The sequence below is a fragment of the Belonocnema kinseyi genome, chromosome 8 (assembly GCF_010883055.1).
Source record: "Belonocnema kinseyi isolate 2016_QV_RU_SX_M_011 chromosome 8, B_treatae_v1, whole genome shotgun sequence".
Classification (NCBI taxonomy): domain Eukaryota; kingdom Metazoa; phylum Arthropoda; class Insecta; order Hymenoptera; family Cynipidae; genus Belonocnema; species Belonocnema kinseyi.
Window position 1 is genome coordinate 118,416,789 of NC_046664.1, and position 14,623 is coordinate 118,431,411.

Consider the following 14,623-nt stretch of genomic DNA (forward strand, 5'->3'; position numbering starts at 1 on the left):
TAAATAACATTAAAACGTATGTAAGCAATCGGCGCATATGAACTGTGTATAGTCGATTACGCATGCGCGGTTAGAGAGAGACAGCCGAACCTTCAGATTCTCCCTCTCTCTCCCGAGCTGACAAGTTTCAGGCTGGCTTGTCGCCTCTATCTGTAATATCTCTATGACCCGCTGTTCCATAGCCAGCCAGAGGACCCACGAACTATGTTCGCCATAAGTACACTTATGGTGGCGGTTTGCTACTTCCCAGGCGCAAAAATGCATCAATTTTTAATTAATTGTAATAAAACAAGAATCAGGCCATTTTTTGAAAAACGCGATCTGAGAGGTTCTGAATTTAGGCATTTATAGTCTGTGGTTGAAATATGAAATCATACAATTCAGAATTGTACGAGAAAAACTTGTCAGAGTAATACATGGGCTAATTTTAAAGCCTGAGGAAGCGCCTTAAGACTAGCCATTGGCTACAGAGGGAGCACTCCCGTTAACGTTATGTTGGAAGAATGCTGTGAGCCACCTTTTAAAAAACGGTTCTCCTTCTTGGCTAAAAAATATATTATTAAACCCTTTGCAGACCTGAACCACCCGCTTACAGACATGCTACTCTCTCTTTCGGATTAGGTTATTAGATAAAGAAAGTTCATATCATCAATCAATTCGTCCTTCTGAATGCGTTTGAAAAAGTCAAAAAATTAAAACATCAGATTCATAGCTCAAAAATGCATCCTCTGTATGAATTTCCCTATGAAGATATGATCTTCGCCAGTAATACCATTATAGGAATAGGCCAACTTGTCCAGAATAGCCCCTCTGCTACAAATCACTTCAAATACCTAGAGAATAGCCAGTTCCAGGAATATTTACACTTTTACACAGACGGTTCAAAATCGATTACTGAGTCCACAGCAGTTTGTGCATTAGTGTGCCCGGAAGAACAAGTCATGCGTGTATGGAAATTATCTAACTTTGCTTGCATTGTTTTAATTGAAGCCATAGCAATATTATATACTCTTGATTACATCATCAGTCACCGTTTTAAAAAATCAGTTATATTCACAGATTTTTTAAGTGTCCTAGAAAGTGTAGGTACCAATAGTCCTGGATCTATTAATTCCTACCTGATATTTATAATTAGAAATCGCCTGCCCGATGTGACCCGACCAAAAGAAGGTTTCTGGCCAGAATCTGACCGGGTCAAACCGGGATACTATTTTGTTAATTGCACGGCCGGGATCAGACCGAGTTCCCACCGGGACCCAGTCGGGCCAAAAATGGTGCATAACAGAAGTATCATAACCTTAAAAACATCTAAAGAAATATCCACAAACGACTGCCGTAAGTGGGTCGTTTGTGAATATCTGACAGGTAAAAGACCAATTTTTTGTGCTTTAGGTGTTTTTTTATCAATTATGAAAGAAAAATTAAACTAATTTTAATTTTATGGTTTCCCACTTTTGGTTCTGCGGTTCCCAGACTTGCCGTGACTGCGAAATCGTTGACCAACTTATTTTTTATTTTCAAACATATAGTTTCCCAGTGAAATTATACTTATTTTTTTGTTATACGATTTTTGCTTATTTTTAATGTATCTATGTATTATCTTAATTAACAAAAAAACACGTAATAAGAAGAGAAATAACTTTTTACGAACGAGGTTTTGAATTACGTTAGCATGCTTGCACGTAATAACGATTCGGCGACTTCCGGAGTCTTTAATGCTAAAAACGCAGTTAAACGTCAGTTGACGCCAGGTCATCCGTTAAGAAATTTGTTAAATTTCACAAAATTGTATCCAATTTTCCGGAGCAAGCGGATTATTTATAAAGGTAAGTGAGTTATTTTGTTAATAAGTAAGCATTATTAATATTCTTCAACGTTCATGTTGAATCAATTTTCTAAACCGGTTTCATAGGTTAGCATGTCACGTGAAACTTATTTTATATTTTAATTTCATGAAATTTATTTTATCTCTTGTAAAAAAACCTATGCAAACTAAATTACGCTTAAGGTAAACTTTTTATGCAATTTAACTTTAATTTCTTACAGAAACTTAGAGGATCATAACCTATGTTTTAGTACTTAGATTGAATCAATGTTTGTAGTTAATACATTTATCATTATGAATGCAGTTCTTAAATTGAAATTCCAACATCATTTTACAGGTGGAAATAAGTCCTGACAAAGATTCTTATCTCTACCAGTTGGTAGAATATGTTCGCTGTGGTAAAAAGGCTCCAGTAATATGCGATCGAGGACCCCAGTGAAAAATCTGTCTGATTCCGACCGGGTTTCCCTATTTGTATCCAGGATCCGATCGGGTAACCCGGCCGGGAGCCGATTGGGTACACCCGGCCCGGATCCGACCAGCGCAGGGTGACGAAACCAACCAGAATCCGACCGGGCAGCTTGAACAGATTCCGGATACAAGCAGGGCAACCCTGCCGAAATCTGGCCCGAACCCGGGCATAATTTCTACACGGGTGGCAGTCTTGAATATACTTAAATGCGTGGTAACTTTAGCTTGGATCCCTGGACATAAAGGTATTCCAGGTAATGAAGCGGCAAACGTAGCAGCTAAATCAGCAGCTAAGGATACCACTCTCCTTAATATACCCCTCCCTTTTCCGACTTTTTCCTCCGCTCGGAAAGCTCTAGATGGAATTTGTAACATATATTATTTAGAAACAGTTTAAAAAAAAGGTGTCTTATACACCCAGCGTTTTTATAAATATAGAAAAAGGCCTTGGTTCTCTTCATTTAACGGCCCAAGAGAATGAATAGTCTCGCTATGTCACATGAGGACTAACCATTATTCTCTAAATGCTAGCCTTGCCCGAAAAATATTATAAACCCATTCGGTTCCTTTTTTTAAATCTTAAAAAAACATCAAATCATTTTTTTGCCTGAAATAATAAGTTTCACAATTTATATACTCTCTTGTGCATTTTTTAATAATAATTTATTTAAATTACAGGAATTGTTTTTAAAGTAATTTTGAATTGCGCGCCAAGTGCGGCTAACAAACGCGCGGCCCTAACGTAAGCGCAGTAGCACAGAGTGCCAACATTGGCATCACTGCGGTGCGGGGCGCTAGAACTTCATAAGAGAAACCAGAGAGGTGCGCGATAGTTGAGTGAGTCACTACGCATGTGCCACAGTTTCCTTTGCTTGTCACTCCAGCAAGAAACAACGAAGTTAATGTGAAAAAAACGAATGGCAATTTTTCCAAATTTAAACTTTGCACAATTATGTATTTCTCATTTTAAACCATTTCGTTAGCAGTTAATAATTAACTTATTAATAGACAAAGTATTTTTAAAATGCGCTTAGGGTTATGGAACTTTTCGTAGCAGGACGCGCAGGTTCATAAATTTCACATAACTTTTAGTCCAGAGGAGATCCTCGAGGGCGCCCTTAGCCGAGTCTGAGTTAATCCCGTCATTTACCCTAAGTGCAGCACCCATGGTTGAGTGTGGATGAGTGTTTAAGATGAATCTTGGATGGCAGTGGACAGGGAATGATGTGGATGAACAAATTGGAAGAAATAAGGGGCAGCAAGGAAGTAGGGCAGAGTCAAACGAGTAATCCTGAAAAAGGACAAATATTGTTTTCAATGTCGTGGAAAATTTATTTTTATGGTAAGAGGAAACGAAGCCCTGGAAGCTCGCTCATTTTAAGAACTAATGTTACTGTTGTTTATCCTACGTAATGCGAAAGAGTAGAATATAAGTAGTAGTTAAGTTATACTAAGGATGGAATTGTAAATATATGCCCTCAAACCCGTAAAAGGGAGAGATTGAACGCATATAATTATAATTTTTTATTTGTAATTTGAAGGTAAAAGTATTGTATTTTAATTTTTTAAAGAACAGGTGAACAATTGTTAATTAGGGAAAGAAATCGAATAAGTGGTAGGTTTTTAAATGTTTTTAATTGAAGACAAAATTGAGTTTCTCTAGAATTTTGAAAGGTTAAAAAATGTTTTTAAGATTTCTAGGAAGAATAGAAATGATGTATTATTTCGAAAAAGTTCATAACTCAAAGAGAATTTAAAAAAATATTCTAATACATTTCAAAAGATTTACTAAAGTGAAAAAATCCCCGAATTATAGAATTCTCGAACTTTAATATGAACAACTGAATTTTCAGAAATATAATTTATCTATTAAAAATACAATAATTTGGTATTTTTATCAAATGATTTCAATAAATTCCTGTTTGAATTTAACAAAAAAAACCGTAATTCTATCAAAATTGTATAAAAAAATAAATTAAAAAACACGTGCGCTTTGAAAGTAAAAAAATGTTTTCCCTAAATTTCCTTCGAACTTACATAATACCATTTTTCAAACAAACTGTGCACGATTAAATTCAGGACTGATTCATGTAGAAATTTATTTTAATTTTTCATCCCGAAATATACATATTTTTCTAATCATTGTTTTTTTAAATTCAAATAACAATTTTGTAAAATTTAAACATTAAATATAATTTTTCTTACAAAAGTATCTGATTATTGTATTTTGAATAAATAAATAATATTTAATAAACAATTCTTTCAATTGTTTAAATTCAGGAATTTTCCAGTTCAGATATTTTATAATTTATCAATTTTCTCTGGGATATTTTCAAATTCGGTAATATCTTACTATCGATAATTTTATTTTTTGTGAATTTTTGAATTTGAGAGTTTTATATTTCGGCACTTTTATAAATTCCGGAATTTCATTATTCTGGTCGCTTCTTCCAAGAAAGAAAATTCCCGTCACTGTAAAAATTCCCGAAATTAAAACATTGTCGAAATCTTAAAGTCCCGAACTGAAAATTTCTCGAAAATTTATAATATTACCGAATTTGGGAATTCGCAACAGAAAATTTCCGAATTATAAAACATCTGGATTAGACAACTCCCTAATTTTAACAATTAAAATAGATAGTTTGTTAACAAACATTAAAAAAATAAATAGATAAAATATTTATATCAAAGACAAAAACTTTTTTCATATTTAAAATTTGAAAAAATTATTGTTTGAATTTAAAATAACAGTAATTGAACAAATATATTTTTAGATAACTTTTTTTTTGTTGAAAATGTGCATTGAATTTTTTTTCAATTACAAAAAAGTTTTCAAAAATAAAATATTTGGTTAAAAAATAAATAATAAAATTAAAATTCGCGCTAAATCAGTGCTGAATTGAATCCTGTATTTTTTTTGCTTGAAGCGAACGTGTTTTAAAATTTTTTTTAGCATTTTTATACAATTATGTTTCTTTTAAATTAAAACAATAATTTAAAAAAATAAACATTAAATAAAGTTTCTTTGCTGAAAATATTTTAATTAAATAAATAATATTTATTAAAAAATTATTTTCCCAATTGCTACAATTCGGGAATTTTCTAGTTTATATGTTTTTTTATTGCACAGTATTCGGTCTTCGAGTTTATTATTCAAGATTTTTCAGTCCCAAAAATATTTCAAAATATTTTAAAAGATTGATAAAATTGTAAAAAAATCTGTAAAATCCTTCAAAAATAATTTATTTGAATAACTTTGATATTATTTGTATTTTAAATATCCAACCGTATAACGTACGTAAATATTTCGAATAAGCTGTATCAAATATAATAGTTTACTGTTTATTTTGAAATATATTTTATGGAGCGTGATATTTTTCATGAATGCGCCAGCGATATCCTGTTCGTTTCATTTTTGTTTGCCAATGCAAAACGTAATCTGCCTTAGAACTGACATCTTCACATCTTTCACTTGGAACTAAAATTATATTTTTATAAAAATGTTACACTATAAAAACTAAAAAATTGGAAAATACATACGAGACCTTGATTAGACGAATAGTCTAAAAAATCCATAGGAATTGCAGACCACAAAATAAAAAATAAGTAATATTAAAGAACTGTATAAAGATATTGTACGAAAAGTTTTATCAGTTCCAATAAAAATATGTACAATATTGTAGAGTAAAGAAATTATAACTTGTAAAAGAATATAAATTATAAGGTATAATTTTAGAATTAGAAGAAAATATATGAAACTGTAACATAAATACTCGTGGACTTTTGTCTCTGGTATTTATTAAAATAACCATGCCTACTGGAAGTTGCTTACAGCGCTCTAAGTCGCTGTTGGTAAACTATATCAATGGTGTTGTCGGCGGTGGGCAGTGTGTAGAGGGAAACGGACAATTTTCACCGGACGTGAGGCTATATTTATCGCGGGCAACTAAGCCTGCACCGCATCTATGTTTATAATATCTTTGGTATCACGCAGATTCGGAAGCAGATCAGTCTGAACAAGAATTATTAACAAAATTGCATATCAAAAAGCGAATCCGACGGAAATGGGTATGTCCGGACTACAACTAGGTTAGAGGGCATCGGAATCCCACCCCTGAGTGCCGTACCAACCATGATCTAACAAATACATGGTCTAGTCAATTATTAATATAATATCAAGATGGATTTTTTCCCTGATTATCGTAAGGGAAAACGCAGAAACAAGTGTTGTGCTTAAGGTTGTACTTCCACGACAAATAAAAACACAAATTTGAGTTTCCATGCCGTTCCACAACGCGGAGTGAAAATTGAACGCATAAATTTATTTGGCAAAAGAGAGACTGTGGATAAACGAAACTTGTGGTTAAAAAATTTGGGAATAAAGGATCACGCCAGTGATTTGTTAGTTTGTTGCAAACATTTTAATTCGACAGATTATTTTTTTGCAGGTTATTTTCTATGAAATAAATAAATGTGATGAATGGAATTGAATTGTTGTATACAAAAATAACAATGTTATATTTGCAGATGTTATTACAGGACGTAGAGTGTTGAAAAAAATGCTATTCTGAGCTTCAAATTGTTCCAAAAAAGGCCTTTTTTGTTTGTTCCACAAGCATTGCATGTCAGTTGAAGAGAGCATTGGTAAACTATTCAAGTCTTTTCTGAAATGCGAAAAAATAATTGCTAACTTTCTGTTTGAACAAAAACATATCAAAACTCCTAATAAAAAAATGACTTACCTATTGCAATATAATAAAACTCCTACTATGTGTTTACACGAGTGACTAGTACCAGCTTTGCATGAGCAGTTCATACTTTTTACTCTTACATAAATAGGATCAACATGATGCTCATCGAACTGATCTAATTCATCTGGAAGCATTGTATCCTCATGATGTATTGATAAAGTCCTCGTTAGAACGTGAGGCTCAGGCGACGATAATGCACTTGTCTTTAGACACAGAGCATACAGCTCAATCTTTGTAGACGAACGAGAGCTTGCACCGCACATAAAAATTAAACCAGAATTCACAATTTTCTGACCCTCGACCATATTCCGTGACGACGTCTTAGCATTCGCAAATTTTTCAATAGCATATAGTTGCAACAGCAACATATTTTTAATGCTTGATAATTAGTTATTACTAAAAATTCAACAAACTCCCGTATAAACACATAGCACCGTGTACAGTTATGACGGCCATATTGTTTCAGCGACACAAGCGCCTCTCAGCCCGCGGTGGTAGTTTTCGTCGTGAATAGGAAAATCAGTATGCAGGAAGAAATATTATGAGAATATTAAAAGAATGAATTCAAAAAGAACTTGCAATGGATATATTAGAACATTGGTTAGGAAATAAATTATATTCAGTCCAGAATGTAAGTTTGTAAATATTACTGAATGGGAAGGATTAAAAGTATATACAATTTTTGATATTAACGATATGATTCATGATTAATGATTCAAATGCTCAATAAGTTACACGTATAAACTGGAAGGTACTAACACTTTTAAATTGAACAGTTTTAAGTGAAATGCAAATTAACCGCAAAATGTAGAACTTTTATAAATTTTAGAGTTTAAAGATGGAGATTAGTTCCAAAAATATAAATCCACGTTAACATTATAACAGTATAAATTAAAGAATCAAGTAATGAACTTTAAAAATTTACAAAATTATATGTTACTTCAAGTAATTTTAAGCTAGACACACTAGAAATTGAAAAATAATGTTTTACCTTCACATTTCTTAATTTAGAAGTTTAATTATTTTTATTTTAAATAGTCTAGGCATCCGTTAAAAGATTTAAAATTTTATTTCAAAATATTGAAAAATCGAGAAGTGGTTTTAAATTTCTCCTAATTCAAAATCATTTTTGAATTTTTTGTCAGAACTTTTATATTTTTACAGATTTCAAACAAGAATTTAGATTTTTTTAAATTGTGAAAAACTACAGAAGAATAAAAATTTTCTTAAGATTCTTAGAAAAATTGAACATTATTTTTCATTTTGAAAATTTATTGTAACAGAAAGTTTAAAAGATTTTAAAGAGATTTAAAAAATGACCAAAGAAGAGCATGAAAGATTTTAATGATTTTATGTAATTTGCTGGATTTTCAAGAACTGCAGGAAAATTTCGATTAATTTTTAAATTAATTTAGAAGATCTGAAAAAATTGCTAAGACACTTCGTTTAAATTACTTGAAATAATTCCAAGCTTGTCATTAATTTTGAATCTTTTCAAAAGTTCGACATATCTCTTAAAATTACTAAAATTTTGTCTACAAATAATAAGTGTTCAATTGTTATTTATGCGTCAAAATTTAACAATTTCACTTATAAATTAAACACTTTTTAAATAAAACAATTAAAATTGTAACGCTAAAAAATCAAAAGTTCTTTGAAAATCTAAAGATTCAAAGCTTTCTATGTAAAACAATTCAGTTTCAAATTGTTTTCTTTTCAATATTTGGTTTAAATTTACTCGTCTTAAATGAACAGTGAAATATTGCTAAATATTAAATACTTATTCTTTTTCTACGTTAAGAAATTTCAAATTAAATGGGTTAAAAATTATATAATTTAGACTCACAATATTTTTAATTTAATAAAAACATTTAATTATGACTATATTATTATGGATTTATTTTTAAGTGGAAAATAGTCAAACGCACTTTTACATTTTTTAATGGCTGAAAACATTAATAGAAGTAATATATTAATGAATTTATTTATTAAATTTAATATAAAAATTATATAAAGGAATACCTGAAACTGTGAATGAAAAATATATTATTGATAAATCATGAGTACAGATCCATTTTTAAAATAATTTATTTATTTAATACTTACAGTTGATAAAATAAAACTGTTTTTTATCAAAAACTTTTAGCTTCAAATACTTTTAATTTTTAATTGTTTAAATTCTCAAAACTGCACTTTAATTATTTTTAAACCTTTTAAAATATAGCTTGGGCAGATTTTTCTCCTGAAAATTCGTAAAATTCTCGGTTTCCCAGTCCGACGGCCACCTAGTTCTTTATAAAGAAAATCTTCGATTTTAAAAACTTCTAATTTTTTTAACTTCTAAAACTGCATTTTAAAATTCTTCAATTAATATATATGCTGAAAAACAAAAAAAATGTAACTGGAAAATTTTTAAAGTGACAGATTTTCCAATTAAGCATTCTAAACTAAATAGTATAATAATCTATAAAAATCACAATTTAGGAAATTAAAAAAAAAAAGGTTGAAATCAAAGTTGGACAACATTTTTATTATACAAATTTTGTAACATTCGCAATCAAAAAATAAATTTACTGTAATTTCCCGGTTTTCCAGGTTTCCCGGTCCAGCGGCCAATCTGCATTGCATTATATAATTTTCTTTAGTCAGAACTTTCCCACTTGACTTCAATTTCATTCTATTTGACACAGATACGTCATTTTTTGTCAGCAGAAAGAAGTTATGAAACACATAACCTAAAATTATAGTTAATCCGTATTTTCCTTTAACGATCTTCAACATTATTATAATACATTTTATAAGGATTCAAATATTTATACACCTGAAAAGTACAAGAAATTTTTATTCTTACATTTTGTATTTTAAAATCCCTTACGTTTGCCGCCTTTCTTATGTGTATTGTGTATTGTGCAAATTTCTTGGGCAAGGGATACGTACAAATCGTCTTCATACTCTGGGATCGTTCTCCGTCGTTTTGGCCAGAGCAAAATTTAAGAACGTGTAGAAAATACAAAATGTGCGCGAATGTGATTGATTTCAATCCTGATGATCTTTTGGATCAGGAACCAATTTCCACTCCATTTTTTATATCCTCATTCATGAGAGTGTAATGTAATCATCCAAATTTTCGATCTCTGGTTTTAACGGATCTTTACGTTTCGGCACTCACAGAATCCGAAAATCATACAATTTTATTCTGTCTGTATGTGTGGTAACCTGAATATTGTAGCTACGATAACTTTTGAAAGATTTGTCCAATCAAGTCAGCCTTTGATATAGTTCTCAAGGTTCCCAAAATGAAAGTTAAGTTCTTTAAGCAGATATTTCCAGAACAAATTAAAAAATTGAGAACATTTTCAAAATTTGAAAATTTTTTGTTTGAATTCAAAATTTTTTGTTAACGTTATTTAAAGATAGGTAAAATATATGCAAATTATCGAAATAAAATTGTCATTTTAGATGAAAATTAACAAAGTTAGATGCTTTTGAAAATTTGGAAATTTTTCAAAAAATAGAAAAACATATTTTTCTAAAAGATTAGTAAATTTCATTTGAATTCATCACTAGATATCAAATATATTTAAAACTATGCCAGTTAAATTTTTTGATTAGACCAAAATTCAAAAAGTTTAAGCTTTTTCAAAATTTGAATAAAATTTTTTTAAGAGTTTTAGAAATTTGTATCAAATTTTCTGATACGCGTTAAAAATACTTGCAAATGATCCTCATGACATTTTTGAGTTCGATAAAACTTCAGAAAGTTATATGCTTTTCGAAATTTTGATCATTTTCTAAAACAGGAAAAAAAATTTCATAAATTAAGAAATATCAATCCAAATTTCTTATAGATTTAAAACATATGTGTTTCGAAACTATGATCATGATATTTTTTAATTAGAAAAAATTGCAAAAACTTGGATAATTTTCAAAAATATGCAATTTTGATTTTTTAAGAGATCCATAAGTTTAAAACGTCATTTTCAGTGGATCTTAACAAGATTTACAAATTATCTTGATGAAGTTTTTTAATTGGACACGAATTATCAAGCACGAAGCGCTAGTTTCGTAATGAGAATGTAATCGTCAAAGCTGTAGGAGCTTTAAAAACCTTCTTTGAAAACGAAAAGAACAAAATTCAGTTACAATTTATGGCTGTAATTCGGCGGTTCCATTTATATCTCAATCCGCTTTGAAATAAAATCGAGAAATTGGGATTTTAATGTTTCCAGGTTTCAATGCTTCGATTTTGATGCTATGTTTTTTCAGGTGCAAAATATTATATTAAGACTATATTATATATTTTTAATGTTAATATTATTATTATTATTATATTATATCATATCATAAAAGTCTTCTTTTTCTATTTTGATCTGAATTTCAAAGAAATTCAAGGAATTGGTGATTTCAAGTATAAAATATAAATTATATAAATATTCATACTATTATTTATATAAATATTTACATATATTATTAATGATAATATTAGAATTATGTTGTATTATAATAGTCTTATTTATATCTTGATCCGCATTTGAAAGAAATTAAAAAAATTTTCGCCCGGTTGGAAATTTAAGTCCGGGGCTGGCCATTCTATGGCCGTAGATCCCGACTTTAAGCCGGGAGCTGTCCGGGGAGCCCGACTTTAAGTGGGGCTGTGGCCGGGGTTTCTGGTCGGAATCCGACCAGCATCGTTACGCTGCGCTGGCCAGAATCCAGCCATGGAGTATTAGGGAATCAATTTGATTCTTTTTTACTGTAGAATTGGAGCATATTAATATATTTAATTGCACACGCTCAGCACACAGACAACATTAACTATTTTCACGTAGTCGTTGAGAGACAAAAAAGGTATTTAAGAAATAAATATTAAATGATTGCGAGTATTTTGACTTTAAATATTAATAGTCCTGTTTAGAGTAAATACATATATTACATTTTTAAAAATTATATTACAAAGAAAATTTGATCGAACCTACATATCTATACCTAAATCTAACGCCTAGCAGTCGGGAGTGTTACCAAATTTTAAGTTCTTTTTTTCGAATTATTCATCATTATGCGGTGTTATGTAAATATATAATACGCGAACTTACAGTAGGAATATCAAAACAATACTTTTGAAATAAATAATTTAAATTGATTACAATTATTTTTCGCGTGATATTTTGTTTTACCCGTTGTAGACTGATTTACAACTTTTTACAATGACAGGAAATGTAATTTTTTATGAACATTTAAAATTTTGAATGACGGAACTCAATTTAATCGTGAATGTTTAAAATTTTGTTAATAATAAAATTTTTTATCTTTCATGTAAGGTTTGGTTTTTAGGTGCTTTATACTATTTTACAACCTTAAAATTTGTGATGCCAAAAAGATATTCACCCAATATATTTCCACACGTGGAACATCCATTGCGGGCATACGCATCCGTTTCTTAATGAAAACAGAAAAAGTAATTAAGTTATAAACAATGTTTAACAATTTCATTATTTCCAATCAGCGCCCGGCCAGCTACCGTCTGAGCATTCGATCATAAGATTTGTCCGATCAGAACCCAGTCAGCCCCCTACTGGGGTTTTGACATAAATTTTGCCTAGCGAGTCTTCGACCAGCGCAAAGCTTCGCTCTTAAAAAAAAAAACATAGCCCGGTCAATCCCTGACTAGAAACCTTGTTGTACCAGGGCTAACCCGGGCTATTTCCACACGGGCGATTTTAATGATATTTGAATATTTCGCGCAATTCAAAAATAAAAATATATATGCAATATCAGATTATTAATACCGTAATTAATCTTTTGTTGTATTATATTGTTTTCATTATATTGTATATTTTATATTGTGTATATTATTGTACATAATGAAAATAAATTATATAATTAAGTATGTGAAATTATTATTATACATAGAATAGAATAGAATTTATTGTCTTCATTGTATACTTTTACAAGTTTTTACACTATTCTTTCACCCTCTTAAATTTTCAAATAAAACGAAGCTACATATTTTCTCTCTTAGAATTATTACCTGAACAGATAATAATTAAATCATGAAATCATTACATATTACAATTACAAACTGTAGCTTCCTAGGATTTGGTTATATTTTACTTTTTTCAGGACTATTTGGGACTTCGATTTTTAAGATTTAAAATTGCTAGTAATTTTAAAATGTGTTAATAGAAAATTTTGTGCTTGTTAGTACTTATAATTTGTAATTGTTTGATTTCAAATAATTCTCATAAATAAATTTTCTAATTTTTAAAGGCTATTTAAATTTTTACGCTTTAATAGATAAATTCAACTATTAACGCTTAAAACTCCAGCACAATTATTTACAGCTAATTAATATTCATGTTAATATTAATATCTATTAATATAAATTTCTTGCATTTCTTTAAAATGCGGAGTAGCTGATAGAATATTAATATTAATACTGTTCTATGTAAAATTGAAATTATCTACCAATTTGAAATTGTTTCTATTGGATGGAAATTTTTGAGCTTGAATTATATGTTGTCTTTTGAAGGAAATAGGATGACAAGTATGTTACTGATTTCACGGGAAAAAGTTTTTTGTAATGTTTTATTTCCAAATGATTCTCATAAACAAATTTTCTAATTTCGAAAGTCCGGAGGCTATTTAATCTTTTTTGGTTTAATAGATAATTCCAACATCAATCGCTTAAAAACTCCACTACAATCATTTACAGCTAATTAATACTAATATAATTATAATATCGAAGAAAATAGTGATATAGAGGAGTAATACGGGTATAGTCTAAGGACAAGAGGAACTGTAATGTAGACACAGAAATATGTAATGATTATCTGTTCAGGTAAAAATTCTAAGAGAGAAAACATGTAGCTTCGTTTTATTTGAAAATTTAATAGCGCAAAATTATAGTGTAAAAACTTTTAAAAGTATACAATGAAGACAATAAATTCTATCTTATTTTATATATAATTATAATATCACATACTTAATTATATAATTTATTTTCATTAAGTACAATAATATACACAACATAAAGTATACAATATAATGAACACAATATAATATACAACAATAAATAAAATCACGGTATTAATATTCTGATATTGCAAATATATTTTTATTTTTAAATTGCGCGAAATATTCAAATATCATTAAAATCGGCAATTTCCTTATTTTCTTTCAGATCCGGATCAAGATATAAATAAGACTATTATAATATAACATAATTATAATATTATTATTAATATATGTAAATATTTATATAAATAATAGTATTAATATTTATATCATTTATATTTTATACTTGAAACAACGTAAACTCAAAATATGCGCATATAAGAGGCGCGCGAAGTATTCAAATCATGAAAATCACCAATTTCTTGAATTTCTTTGAAATGCAGATCAAAATAGAAAAAGAAGACTTTTATAATATGATATATTATAATATAATCATTATATTAACATTAAAAATATATATCATAGTACGAGGGTAGTTCAATAAGTCCTTAGAATGACCAACATATGGCGCGCGAATCGCTCCAAATCATCTGTTTTCAGTCAGCACCACTCCCGACTAGAT

The 14,623-nt window shown here is 29.5% G+C and overlaps 2 protein-coding genes across 2 annotated transcripts in view; one reads left to right on the plus strand and one right to left on the minus strand.

Annotated features, from left to right (window-relative positions):
* LOC117179013 (beta carbonic anhydrase 1) overlaps positions 1-14,623 on the plus strand; it is a 544,277-nt gene that overhangs the window by 212,547 nt on the left and 317,107 nt on the right. The window lies entirely within an intron of this gene.
* LOC117179016 lies at positions 6,319-7,483 on the minus strand. Its single transcript, XM_033370641.1, has 2 exons — positions 7,039-7,483; positions 6,319-6,960 (listed from the first exon to the last, which is right to left on the minus strand). Exons 1-2 carry the CDS (start codon positions 7,413-7,415, stop codon positions 6,753-6,755), a joined length of 585 nt encoding a protein of 194 aa, XP_033226532.1. The 5' UTR covers positions 7,416-7,483; the 3' UTR covers positions 6,319-6,752.